Source organism: Rhinatrema bivittatum, chromosome 6 (genome assembly GCF_901001135.1).
Source record: "Rhinatrema bivittatum chromosome 6, aRhiBiv1.1, whole genome shotgun sequence".
Classification (NCBI taxonomy): Eukaryota; Metazoa; Chordata; class Amphibia; order Gymnophiona; family Rhinatrematidae; genus Rhinatrema; species Rhinatrema bivittatum.
The window spans coordinates 38,164,930-38,179,321 of NC_042620.1; the positions used below are offsets into that span (position 1 = coordinate 38,164,930).

The 14,392-nt window shown below is 41.9% G+C and overlaps 1 protein-coding gene across 4 annotated transcripts in view; it reads left to right on the forward strand.

Annotated features, from left to right (window-relative positions):
* PARP9 (poly(ADP-ribose) polymerase family member 9) overlaps positions 1–14,392 on the forward strand; it is a 110,501-nt gene that overhangs the window by 65,898 nt on the left and 30,211 nt on the right. For all 4 annotated transcript variants that reach the window (XM_029605299.1, XM_029605297.1, XM_029605296.1 and 1 more), the window contains exons 8-9: positions 7,554–7,602; positions 12,704–13,267. In XM_029605299.1, coding sequence (XP_029461159.1) covers positions 7,554–7,602; positions 12,704–13,267 — 613 coding nt within the window. The remainder of the gene's footprint in view (positions 1–7,553; positions 7,603–12,703; positions 13,268–14,392) is intronic.

Here is a 14,392-nt window from a genome sequence, read left to right on the forward strand (position 1 = left end):
CATAGTCTGGCGATAGGGGATGATCTTGTCCAGGGTATCTCGGCTTTTGAATGTATGTGTTGACATGCTGATAAGACGGGAAAAGTTATTTCAAAACTATACTCAATGCTTGCTGGGAAAACTAACTTCCAACATTCACATTTGAGGGCTTGGGATAGAGACATACCAGACACATTATCAGAGACTACATGCACACATATATTTCAAAACATCGGAAAGGGCCTGATATCAGCTGGACATATAGAAAATGGATATAAATTGCTATATAGATGGCATACTACCTCGGACAAAGTGCACCACATGTTCCCAGATATCTCTAATAAATGTTGGAAATTATGTGGAGATACAGGCACCTTTTTACATATGTGGTGGAATTTCCCTAAGATAAAAAAAAGGTGTGGACCCAGTTATTTGACTGGCTGGGAGAAATCCTTCATGAACCAATTACAATCAACGCCTCTCAGGCGCTCCTCAATTTGGAGATTGGAGAGGAAAAGATAGTCCATCTGCGTTTCGTTCAATTTGGCATTGTTGCCACCAGATGTGCTATAGCACAATTTTGGAAATCCGAAGAAACCCCTTCTATGGCATTCATACAAGCCAGGGTTCAGACACTATATAATCTGGGGAAAATCACAACACATAAACAAAAACGAATATCACAATTTCATAAGATCTGGTCTCCCTATGAACTATGGCTTTCCAAACAGCTTTCAATGTAGAGTTAAAATGCAATGCTACAATAGCTCCCGTAGACCAAGACTCCATAAGGTGAACTTACCAAGGAGGTGTTTGCAGGGAGGACTACCTCGCAGACTCACTTTTCATAGATACAAAAAAGTTGACTGGGGGGGGGAAGGGAAATAATTCACACACATATCTGATACCAATGGGCGGTTAAGAAATAGTTGTTTATTAGCATACAGTTCAGACAACGTGACTCGTGTTCATAGATGTAAAGGTTATCACATCGACAGTATTGTAATGTTCAGTCAGTATACATAATAAGTTAAACATTACGTGGACTATCAGAAATGAAAGCTTTATACTGGTGTAATATTTTAGTTCTATTGTTACATTGTTCAACTGGAATTTGTTTGAGATTTATAATAAAAACCATTTATAAAAAAAAAATATTGAAAAGCATGGGTCCCAGTACAAATCCCTGAGGTACTCCACTGCCTGCTGAGTAAATTGTACATTTAATCCTACTCTGTTTCCTGTCTTTTAACCATTTTGTAATCCATGAAAGGACATCGCCACCTATCCCATGACTTTTTACTTTTCCTAAAAGCCTCTCATGAGGAACTTTGTCAAATGCCTTCTGAAAATCCAAATACACTACATCTACCTGTTCACCATTATCTACATGTTTGTTAACCCCTTCATAAAAGTGAAGAGGATTTGTGAAGCACAACTTGCCTTGGGGTTTATTTATTTATTTATTGTTTTTGTTATACCGAGTTTCATGATAGGCATCACATCAACCCGGTTTACAAATAACAAGGAGTGTAAAGCATAACGTAACGTAAAAAACAATATTTTCAATAAGAACCTTGAACTTTAAATACAGTGAATCAGAAAAAGGGAGAGGGAAAGTTACAAAAACAAGGAAAATAAACTTGGGATGGAAGGGGAGAAATTGAACAGCACAATATTTACATTTCAGCCTATTGATACATTAGAATAGCAAGTGAAAAAATAAGACTATGAAACGGTACATAGGTAATCAAATGAATAAATATGACACAGTTGTGAATGGTAATAGTATGATAAATATTCAGCAGGAATTAGTGAGAGAGGGTTTTATTTATTTGGTGGTAATGGACATGGTTTAATGGAATAAAGTCATGCTGACTTTGTTCCATTAAACCATGTCTTTCTATATGTTCTGTGATTTTGATCTTTAGATCACTTTCCACTATTTTTCCTGGCATTGAAGTCAGGCTAACTGGTCTGTAGTTTCATGGATCACCCCTGGTGCCCTTTTTAAATATTGGGGTTGCATTAGCCACCCTCCAGTCCTCAGGTACAATGGATGATTTTAATGCTAGGTTACAAATTTTTACTAATAGATCTGAAATTTCAGAACCCTGGGGTGTATACCATCCGGTCCAGGTGATTTACTACTCTTCAGTTTGTCGGTCACATCTTCTAGGTTCACCATGATTTGGTTCAGTCCTTCTGAATCATTACCCATGAAAACCTTCTCTGGAACGGGTATCTCTCCAACATCCTCTCCAGTAAACACTGAAACAAAGAAATTGTTTAATCTTTCCATGATGGTCTTATCTTCTCTGAAGTTAGCATGTGGCACATTTAAAACTAATCGGAGAAAGTTCTTCTTCACTCAACGCAAAATTAAACTCTGGAATTTGTTGCCAGAGGACGTGGTTAGTTCAGTTAGTATAGCTGTGTTTAAAAAAAGGATTGGATAAGTTCTTGGAGGAGAAGTCCATTACCTGCTATTAATTAAGTTGACTTAGAAAATAGCCACTGCTATTACTAGCAACGGAAACATGAAATGGACTTAGTTTTTGGGTACTTGCCAGGTTCTTATGGCTGGATTGGCCACTGTTGGAAACAGGATGCTGGGCTTGATGGACCCTTGGTCTGACCCAGTATGGCATGTTCTTATGCCCCTTTAACCCCTTGATCATCTAACGGTCCAACTGACTCCCTCACAGGCTTTCTGCTTTGGATATAGTTAAAGTTTTTACTGTGAGTTTTTGCCTCTGGCCAACTTCTTTTCAAATTCTCTCTTAGCCTGTCTTATCAATGTCTTATAATTAACTTGCCAGCGCTTATGCTTTAACCTATGTTCTTCTGTCGGATCCTTCTTCCAATTTTTGAATGAAGATCTTTTGCCTAAAATAGCCTCTTTCACCTCCCCTTTTAACCATGCTAGTAATTGTTTTGCCTTCCTTCCATCTTTCTTAATGTGTGGAATACATCTAGACTGTGCTTCTACTCCTTCCTGAAGAATGAAGCAGTTTAGCCACCAACTAAATCCTATTTAATCTCCACTTTGATTGTCAAGGGCTGACTTAGCTGGTCCCACTGGGAATGAAGTCCCCACTGCAGGAGGTGTTTATAAAGACGGGTTAGTGTTGCTATGTGAATTGCTGCCACCATGTAACCTGGCTAGGGACTAGTTTGTGTTCAGGATTCTGTGAACTAGTGATATGAGAGTTCACCTGATCTAATGGGAGGAAGGCTTTTTCCTGTAGAGAATCTATCCACACTCTAATGAATTTGATTTTTTTGAGAGGGAATTGGAGTCTTGAAATTCACCAGGAATCCTGGCAACTGTAGGTGTTGTATTGATTTCTGGAGGGAGGCCTGTACTCCTTCTTGGTAATTCTCTTTCACAAGTCAGCCATCCAGGTAAGGGAACACTTGGATTTCCTGATTCCAAAGCTGCGCTGCCTCTTCAACTAGGCACTTTGTGAAGTCTCTCGGTACTGACTACAGGCCGAATGGAAGTGCCTTATAGTGATAGTGGGATAAGTTCATTGTAAATGCAGGCAATGCCAGTGTGAGATATGGATGGGAACATGAGCATATGCATTGTTTAGATCTAGAGCACACATTCACTCCCCCTCTGGATGTGTGTGGAGGGGTTCATTTTGAATTTCTCCCCAAGTATATGTTTGTTCAGGCGTCTTAAATCTAGGCTGGGTCTCGGTGGTCCAGGTTGTTTGGGGATAAGGAAGTAACAGGAGTAGAACCCCTGATCATGTTGATATGGAGGGACTGGTTCTATCGTCCACTGTTTTGAGAAGCGATTCCACCTCCAGTTATAGTTATGCCAAATAAGTTGGATCTGCAATGAGGGAGCTCGGGAAGCTTGGAAAAACACATTCTGTATCCAGTCTTCACTATTTGATAGCCCAGGAGTCTTTTTTGATCTTGCACTACTCCTCCAGGTAGTGCTGGATCCTATTCCCTACTGGAGAGGACGGTTGCTGGGTTTGGAAAGAGGTAAAAAATGTTGTCCAGGTTTTTGGTTGATGGTGCTTATGCTACCAAGTGCGAGGTGGAAGTTGTTGCTGGTGCGGAAGTAGAAGAGGCATCCGGCATCGTTGGAATTGCAGGAAGGGGTGTGTCTGAAAAGATGGTCTTTTTAAAATCATATTTTTGTTCTGGTCCTGTGGAGAGGGACTGTATGGTTACATACTATTCCTTAATTTGCGCAACTGTTTCTCTGAGCTTTTCTATGAAAAGGTTATCACTCAGTCAGGGTATGTCTGCTGATTATCATGAACATCATCACAAAGACTACTGGCTTTCAACCAAGATATACAGCGAGCTCAAATAGAGGCTTATGAAGACTGTGTGGTAGTATTGAACGCCTCATAGACAGATCAAATAAGATGGCATGTTCATGCCTCAGCATTTGAGTGGTTGAGAGTATGCGATTCTGCCTTCACCAGTCAGAAGAAAAGGTTTCAGTTTTTGTATACAATTATGTAATTATTCCACCAAGAAAAGTTGGTGGGCAGAAATCTGCACACTGAGCATGGAGCTTTGAAACATCTTTTGCCAAAATTGTCTAAAAGCCTAGGATCTTTCTCTGGCAGAGTATTTGAGTATATTCTTGTTTTCTTTGCCCTTTTAAGAGCTGACTCTTCTTCTACTGATTGATGGATTAATTGCACTATGCCAAACCCTGGAAAATTTTCCACTCTGCTTTTGACATCAAATTTACTTGCTACTGGGACACAAAAAATGGAATTTTCCCACATTGTCATTTGTGATTCTTGCAGGATATGATAGACAAGAATAGCTGTTGGCTCCATTGGTGTTTCCAGTTTCTGGAAAAGGCCCATATTTGGGCACTTATTCTGAGGATTTTTCTCAACTTGTCCAAAAACAAGGAATAGGAAAGGTGTTCTGGAGGCTCTGGAATTGGGTCAAAGGGAATACCTGTCAATCCCGTCTTCTGAGTCTAGATGTGAGGGAACATGATCCAGAACTCCAGTGATAAAGATGGTGACTGAGAAGGGCTTCTTGGTTGCCTCTGAGTAATGCACTCCTTTGGATGGCTATAGCCCTCTGCAAGTGAATGCCGAGGGCTACCACTCTGCGGGGGTTCTGATGGAGCACCCATATGAATCGGGGGACACTGGGACTTCTCCTTGTGTGAGTAAAGTTGATATTTTGGAAAGGAGAGGTTGGAAGGTACCTTCCCTATCCTTAGCTATGAAAGAGGCAACAAAGTGCCTGAAAAGCAGAATATAAATCGAATACATTAAAAATAAATCTTTCACCAGCTCCACTACGTGGTCGAGAGGCTGACATGCTCTCTGACCTGGCGGGAGTGGTGGGACAACCTCTACTGATACTAGAATGGAATTTTGCACCTTTGAACTGTGTAAAATTTGGCTTGGAAGCAGATTAGAAATGAGAGGTAACAGAGATCACATGGGATCTGGTGTTTCTGAACGTAGCCCTTTTTCCAGTAATTTTGTTGGTGAGAGTGCTCTGATAATCAATAGTGGTAGGAGGAGCATGTCCCCCTTCTGCTCCTGATAGCAGTCTTTTTTTTTAAATTTTAAACATTTTTCCTGGGAATTTATTAGGGTTTATTATGACAAGAACAAAAACAGTCGAAAATCGGTGGGAAAATGTGACTCATTTTTCTGGGTAAATAAACATCTGAGTTTATTTTGGTGGACAGAAGACAGGACAATAAAACAGTACTAAGCAGATTTCCCCACTCACCCGCACCCTTAACTCTAGTCCCATCCCTTAACATATCCCTTTCCTCTCCCCTCCCCCTCTCATTGTAACAGCTTTCCTCCTTACTAGTGGTGGCTCCAGGCTTCTCTCTCTCTCTCTCTCTCTCTCTCCTTCAGCAGGACGCTTACTGAGACTCCTGTGCTCTACGTCTCTGCTTGTGTGTGCAGGGCCAGGGAGCTTGCCGGGAAGTGCGCTTTTGGTAGGCATGGCCAGCTTCAGATGCTGCATTGGCGGCACCAAGCAGCAGGTAGTTTGGCTGCTTTGGGGGAAGGTGGAAGCAGCTGCTCGCTCTCCAGTGCCAGGTCAGCCACCCTGGAGAACCGGTTGCTTTCGCTGATGGTGGTGGGGGAGGGGGGCGAGGTTTGAAATACTGCAGGTACTTTGGCTCCCCCCCCCCCCCCCACTGGCTTTCCAGCAATTGCTGCATCTACAGCTCTGGAGCTGCTCTTTAATCAGTTTAAAATTTTGGGGGTTAAAATCGGTTTAAAGTGCTTATCACGTTTGACAAATTCAGGAATTTATGGGCGAGAATCAGTTTAAAGTAAAATGAGGGGCCCTAGGTATGATGCATTGGTGTTTCTTATGATTTTATGGCTAAAGGTGTGGAGCATCAGTGTTCTGAGGCTCGCCACGGTCTTTCTATATCCACCTCAATCCTCGCTAGACATTACAGTCACACTGTCAACCCTCAGTGTTCAGTTTTTTTTCTTTTTTTGCTGTAATTTGTGTTGAGTTCAATGCCCCCTGTCATTTTCAATGTTTGCATCAGTGGTGCTGGGGCTTTTGCTTTGATTTTATTTATTTATTTATTTAACAGTTTTATATACCGACCTTCATAGTAAATAACCATATCGGATCGGTTTACAATTAACAAGAATAAAAAACTGGGGTAACTATTCAAGTAAACGAAAGATAAACAGTAAGTAGGAATGAGTCAAAAGTTACAATCAACAGGGAAGAGAACTTTGAAGCTTGCAACAAGCTGGAAAGAAGATAAGGCAGGAAATAAATATGAAGTGATGCCATTGTTGTCAGGGTACATTGATGTCACCAATGTACCCTTCTGCGCTGACAGCACTGGTGCACTTGAGGCTGTGTGTGTGTTTTTTCAGTGCCAGCGGGCCCCCAGAAGCTTCGTAGAGGGGCGGCTCTTTTTTTTTTTTAATATGTGCCAGCCATGTTTGCTTGACCCAGAGGATTTGACCTATTCTCCTGCTCCACTCTATTGCCGGTGAGGCAGACGAGACTGCCCTTCAGGAGGAAGACAGATTCTGGCTTCACCATGACTTGCACAGTTTTTCTCTGTTTTTCCAGGCCCTTGATCTTTGGGTATGCGGGGATATCTGTCCACAGTTGGCCTGGTTGTGGTTCAATCTGAGACAATGGTAGCAGAGCTCATGTCCATTTGTAATGGACATTTTCCTGCCACATACGCAGTCCTTGAATCCACTTACTATGTCTTTTTGTTTCTTGCCATTGTTGTGGAAATTTTTTTTTTATTTTTTTTTTTAAGTTCTGTTGTGGCGGCTGAAGAAGCTTATGATTCAACGCCTGAGAGGGAATTCCCGCATATGCTCTACCAGTTGAGAGAGATGAGTTTATTTGATGCCGCCAGATGCCATCACTCATATATAATGCCTAATTCTTCCCTACTTATCTATAGTAAAAAAAAAAAAAAAATCCTCTGAGAAACACTTATCTGAAAGGTCTGAAGTATACCCAGCTCATGAGCCAGCCATTCTCCCTAACATGATCCATCCTTGAATGACAGGTTTGATGCATAATTCACCTCTTTTAACTCTTTTCAGGCCTTCCAGCATGCACTGGAGATGTCACAGAAAAGGCCTAATTATACTGGTGAGTAAGCCATTTGTAACAACGTCATATTTTTAAGGTGACACTATAAAAAAAAACAGTAGCAAGAAAGGGAACCCAAACACAAGCTAAATCTTTCAACTGTAGCAAAGCTGTGCCCATTGTGCTATTTTTGGTATCAGTGCAGCAGTTATGTAGAAAAATGTCACTGCAGCATGTGTTGTCTTAACAGATGGTACACCATGAAACATAGAAACATAGAAATGACAAATGTCCCATCCAGTCTGCCCAGCAAGTTCCCACACTTATTTTCCCTTACTTACCTGTTTCACCGACCACCAAGTTCAGGGCCCTTGTTGGTAACTGTTTGTTTTGAATTTCCTGCCACCCCCTGCTGTTGATGGAGAGTAATGTTGGAGTTGCATCAAAAGTGAAGCATAAGGCTTAATGAAGAAGGGTAGTAATGCCGCATCAAGCAAGTTACCCCGATGCTTGTTTACCCAGACTGTACACATCAATGCCTTGTTGGATGTTGTCTGAATGTAAATCTTCTTTTCCACATTTCCCCCTGCCGTTGAAGCAGAGAGTAACGTTGTATATGCATTCAAAGTGAAGTATCAGACTTAACTGGTTTAGGGTAGTAACCGCCGCAATAAGCAAGTTACCCCACACTTATTTGTTTACCCAGACTGTGTAGTTCAGTCCTTGTTGGTTGTCGTCTGAATGCAAATCCTCTTTTCCGCATTTCCCCTTGCCGTTGAAGCAGAGAGCAATGTTTGGAGATGCATTAACTGTGTGAAGGCTTATTGAGTAAGGGTAGTAGCCACCATTCCAGCAAGCTACCCCTTTGGCTCTTCTCTTCATTCCCATCCTCTAGCCTTTATGGATCCACAGTGTTTATCCCATGTCCCTTTGAAATCCTTCACAGTTTTAGTCTTCACCACTTTCTCCGGAAGGGCATTCCAGGCATCCACCACCCTCTCCGTGAAGAAATACTTCCTGACATTGGTTCTGAGTCTTCCTCCCTAGAGTTTCAAATTGTTACCCCTGATTTTTTTTCCAATGAAAAAGGTTTGTTGTTGACCATGGATCATTAAAACCTTTCAAATATCTGAAAGCCTGTATCATATCTCCCCTGCACCTCCTCTCCTCCAGGGTATGCATTTGTAGGTTCTTCAATCTCTCCTCACAAGTCATTTTATGAAGACCATCCACCTTTTTGTTCGCCCTTCTCTGGACCACCTTCATCCTGTCTTTGTCCCTTTGGAGATACTGTATCCAGAACTGAACACAGTACTCCAGGTGAGGCCTCACCAAGGCCCTGTACAAGGGGATCATGGCTTCCTTTCTCTTACTAGATATTCCTCCCTCTATGCAGCCCAACATTCTTCTGGCTTTAGCTATCGCCTTGTCACAGTTTTGCTGAATTCAGATCGTTAGACACTATCATCCCAAGGTCTCTCTCCTGCTCTGTGCACATCAGCCCTTCACCCCCCACCAAATACAGATCTTTCTGATTTCCACACCCCATTATGCATGACTCTGCACTTCTTGGTATTGAATCTCAGCTGCCATATCTTCGACCACTCTTCCAGCTTCCTTAAATCCCTTCTCATTCTCTCCACTCCTCCTGGCGTGTCCACTCTGTTGCAGATCTTAATATCATCTGCAAAAAGACAAACCTTACCTTCTATCCTGTCCGCAATGTTGCTCACAAAGATATTGAACAGGACCGGTCCCAACACCGATCCTTGCGGCACTCCGCTTAACACTGCTCTCTCTTCAGAGAGAGTTCCATTTACCATCACACATTGTCTTCTGTACGTCAACCAGTTTGCAATCCAGGCCACCACCTTGGCACTCACTTGTAAGCTTCTCATTTTATTCACGCCTCCTGTGCGGGACTGTATCAAATGCTTTGCTGAAATCCAAGTAGATGACACTGAACGCTCTTCCTCGATCCAATTCCCTAGTCACCCAATCAAAAAAAGTCTATCAGATTTGTCTGACAGGACCTTCCCCTGGTGGATCCATCTGGTCCAGCAATTCTTCTGTCTGTAGATAGTTCACTATTCTTTCTTTCAGCAGCGACTCCATTACTTTTCCCACAACTGAAGTGAGGCTAACTGGCCTGTAGTTTCCAGCCTCCTCTCTGCTCCCACTCTTGTAAAGCAGGGCCACCACCGCTCTTCTCCAATCACTCAGCACCACTCCTGTTTCTAGGGATCTATTGAACAAGTCACGCAGTGGACCAGCCAGCACATCTCTGAGCTCCCTCAGTATCCTTTGATGAACCTCATCAGGCCTCATGGCTTTGTCCACTTTCAGTTTTCTTAGTTCTTCCCATACATTTTCTTCTGTAAACGGAGTTTCATCTTCTCCACTCCCCTCCAGTTTCTTGTTAACTAGTGACGGTCCTTCTCCAGGGTCCTCTTTAGTGAACACTGAACTGAAGTATTCATTTAATATTTCTGCCATTTCTTTTTCTCTCTCTACATATTGATCCTTTTTCTCTTTCAATTTCACTATACCACTTTGGACTTTTCTCCTTTCTCTGATGTATCTGAAAAATGTTTTGTCACCTCGCTTTACCTCTTTGGCAATCCTTTCTTATGTATCTGTATGCACCACATATGAGAATTCAGTTGTGTAAAATATTTTCAGGCGTAGTGCACCCAAAACCAAAGTAATAGCATATTTTGGGTTACTCTTGTTAAATTCAAATTAACGTATTGAGTAGGCTACAAAAGATCATGCTTGTACAGATGTCTGAGTGCTGGGCTTTTCAAATGGCGGATGACAGCATAAAGTTGCAAATTAGTATACCATTATAATTACCAATTATACTTAAACTAAAGCAATACTAATTTTTTTGTGTTTTATACCAAAATTAAGGTATATAACAGCTGTAATGAATAGGTTTGAAGATGAAAGCTGAATAAATCAGGTATTGCATGATTTGACTAATAGATTTACTTTTGCTCAGTCTGTTTTTTCTAGCATGACTTGATGCAAACCTAACTTAGGGCAAGGCATTTTATCTCCTGTTGCCTCAGGTGCCCTCTTAGATTGTAAGCTCCTTCAGGTAGGGACTTATTGTACCTAATTCGAATATTGCTGTAAGCCACCTTGAGCATTATTTGGAAAGGCGGGCTAAAAATAAAAAAATTTACATTTTATTATCCACTTTATCCAAAAACAAACCATCTGAATGGTTATAATTAAAAGCTGAATGCATAAAAGATCCAAAACCCACCCTTAACTCATCTACACACCCACTCAACCTACTAAAATACAAATTGAAAATAAGTTAAAAATAATGAATAAAATCCCTTAAAACATCTTGCATCCATCGACTCAGCCTATTCAACCCAGCAGTGCCCTTAAAACTAATCTTTGCAGCTTTTCCATCTGTTGAGCTCTGAGCAGCAAATATGTTTGACTTAATTAACTGGATAAAACCTGGTCAAATAGCCAAGACTTACTGGTAACTTGTTTCCTATAATGTAAACTCAGTTGTGAAAAGCACTTTTATGTTTTCAGAATGGTCACGTGTACATCATGCTGACAAATTGAAATGAGAACTGGTGACGTGTTCCCTTCACGATTTTTCCCCTCCTGCTGGTCCTCTGAATCCAGCACTCTTCCAGCAGAGAGCAGAATGCTTCATAAGACTTCTCTGGTTCAGTCCCACAGGCTACCTAAATTTAGGTCTTTTGAAACTTTACAGCCAAGCAACAGAGCCAGCTGAGAATTGGATACAAATAAAGTTCCTTCTGCATTATTTTATCTTATGCAAACTGGACTTTAATTTTACTATTTTCTGAATTTTTATTTTGAAAATACCTACCCCTCAATCAGAGTGTGAAGGCATTAACTTGATCCCTTTTAGGATTATTATCATCCAGGAGAGGATTAATGGAGGATGTTGTAGATTTTCTTTTTAAGGCATGTTGATAAAGTCCTGGTTTTACCCCATGCATATAGGCACTTGTGATTCTGAAATCTGTATTGCATTCCTTATTAAAACAAAACTACGAGTCCTTGTATGCAGTGGGAGTAAAACCAGGACTGGATCAACCTGTCCTGAAAATCTGGAGCCAATTGAAAACCCTACTGCCACCCTCTGCCCAGCACCATTACTTCCTTTACCCTCTCTCGCTTCCCCTCACCCAAAGGGCCCATCAATTCCCCTCACCTTCCCTATTGAGCACAAGTATGCCCTTAACTCTTCCTTCTGCCCTCCCCGCATGAGTGCTCAGCAGCTTCCCCTACCACAGAGCTCAGCACCATTAGGTTCCTGCCCAGCAATCCAGCATGCGGCATCAGCTTCAGCACCACTTCCCCAACCTCTGCCAGCTATGTATGTCTCCATGTCCCTCCCAGCAGGCAGATCTCAAGTCACTGCCCCCCCCCCCCCCCTCCTTTCACAATCTCTCTGGCGGCTCCTCCAGACTGCAGGAGCCTTCTTCAGCTTTGTGGTGGTTCCTGCACAGGCTGCTAGCCTGAGAAGCTTCCACAAATGCTCCTGTCCTTAATGGTGATGGTACAGAAAAACTGTCCCTCTCCTGCATGCACCTTTGCATTCTTCAGGAAGTATTAGCATTCTGCGCTTGTGCGGCATTTCTGGCTGGGTGGACTGGCTACTGCCTGCATCCAGAATGAATGCTGTGAAGGGCGCGGGGGTGGGGACTGTTGGCAGGAGAGGGGAAGCTGGTGCGATGGCACCCCCTTGAGCCTAGCACCCTATGCAGCCTTACAGATCGGCCACTGCAAAATCTGGCCCTGCACAACTCAAAACTGAGAGGGAATGGGTGCACCTTCCAGGTGTTCTAGAGGTAGACAGAGATAGTCGACTAAATGGAGGCATCTGGATTTCTAGATTCAGCAACTAATGATGGATGGCTCCAAATTTGAGGACATTTGAATGTAGATATGACCTCACAATGAATGGTAGTGATATTGAGTCTCCTATCCCTTCCTTACCAGTGTAACATTTTTGTCTTGTTCAGATTTAACGCCACTGAGCTTTGTCTGTAAAAAATCATTCTAAAAATGTTTAGATATTCTTTTCAAAAATGTCTGAAACTTCTTCCCTTATAATTATTTTTTAAAATATATATACGCAAATATTATTTTTCAGAAAATTGGTCATCTTTTTCTGATGACGAGAAAAGAGACCATGAACCAATTGGACCAGCCATCACCATCTGTGGAAAGGACAGTACAAATGTGAGTGTGGCAGGAGCATGGATCAAGGACACTCTGCTGCCTGTCCAGGAACATCTCCTTGTAGAAGACAAGCACATATTTTATTGTGGCAAACGGGAGCATGAAGCACTGTCTTCGGGGTGTGCCGGTGTGTCCATAGCCACGATCCTGAGTAACGGATGTGCAAAGGTGGAAGTGATAGGTCTTCCTCGTGATGTCATTAAGGCGGTACTACACATTGAAAAAATGCTTTGTGGCGTCCAAGCTGAACATGCAAGAAAAAAAGAAGAGGAGCTGCTTCAGTCCGCAGTTCAGTGGTCTTACGCTGGCACGGACAGAACAAACTATGGAGCAACCGTAAACTGCGCTTTGGAGAAAGCTTGTTTAGCTGGAAAGGATGTGGATGTAGAAGTGAACGGCAGCTTCCATACCACAAGCTTCAGAAGCAATACAGTAATAGACAGCAAGGGGCAAAGATTCCGTCTTGACAGAAAATGTAAGTAGCATACTGTTTGCTATATGTGAGCATATAGCATCCTTAGTCTGTATATGTATATGGATATGACCAAGAGTAATCAAAGCCAAAAAAAGTAATTTTATTTAAAGGGACCCATCCTGAGTATAATTACATTATATGAAAAGCTATCATTGAAGCCTTTTCGGTAATTTGCTACACCGTGTATGACTCCACTGCGGTTAGCAAATGCAGTACATGTAGAATTTAATTTTTGACTGATGCATCTATTTTTTATTTTAAAAAAGTGTGGAGAAGAATTGAAGAAATATGAATTCTGAGCATTGACAGGTATAAACAGTGCTTGTAAAAGTCTTCATACCCTTGAGCATCTTTCACATTCTGCTGTCTAAAAAATACAAATCAGAATGCTTTGAAGTAGGAGTTTGTTTCACTGATCTACATAATAACATACTCTACACTTTTTCCATTTGACAGAACAATTCTAGAAATATGCCAAAAGTAATTTAAAAATAAAAACCAAAAACCCTTGCATGCATAAGTCTTCATATGCCATGACTCAATACTTAGTGGAAGCCCCTCTTGTAGCAATTACAATCATGAGTCATTTAGAAAAAGTGCCTACCAACCATGCACAGTGGGATGGTGCAATGTTTGCCATTCTTCATAGCAGAATTGGCTGGGTATTGCCTGTGGACTGCAGTCTTCAAGTCTTGCCACAGATTTTCTACTGGATTCAGGTCTGGGTTTTGACTGGGCCCCTCAAGGGCGTTCACTTTCTTCTTGCTGAGCCCACTCTATTGTTGCTTTTGCTTTGTGCCTAGGATCATTGTCCTGCTGAAGGGTGAATCCTCTCTCCAGTCCCAGGTCTATACAGACTGGAACAGGTTTTCCTCCAGGATCTGCCTGTACTTTGCATCTTCCATCTTTCCCTCAATCTTCACAAGTCTTTCAGCTCCTACTGCTGCAAAGCATCCCTACAGTATAATGCTGCTATCACCATGCTTTACTGTAAGGATAGTATTAGCAGGATGATGTGCTGTGTTTGGTTTATGTCACACATATTGCTTAGCATGGAGACCAAAAAGTTTCACTTTGGTCTCATCAGACCACAAAATCTTCTGCCATGTATGCTTATCCCCTAAG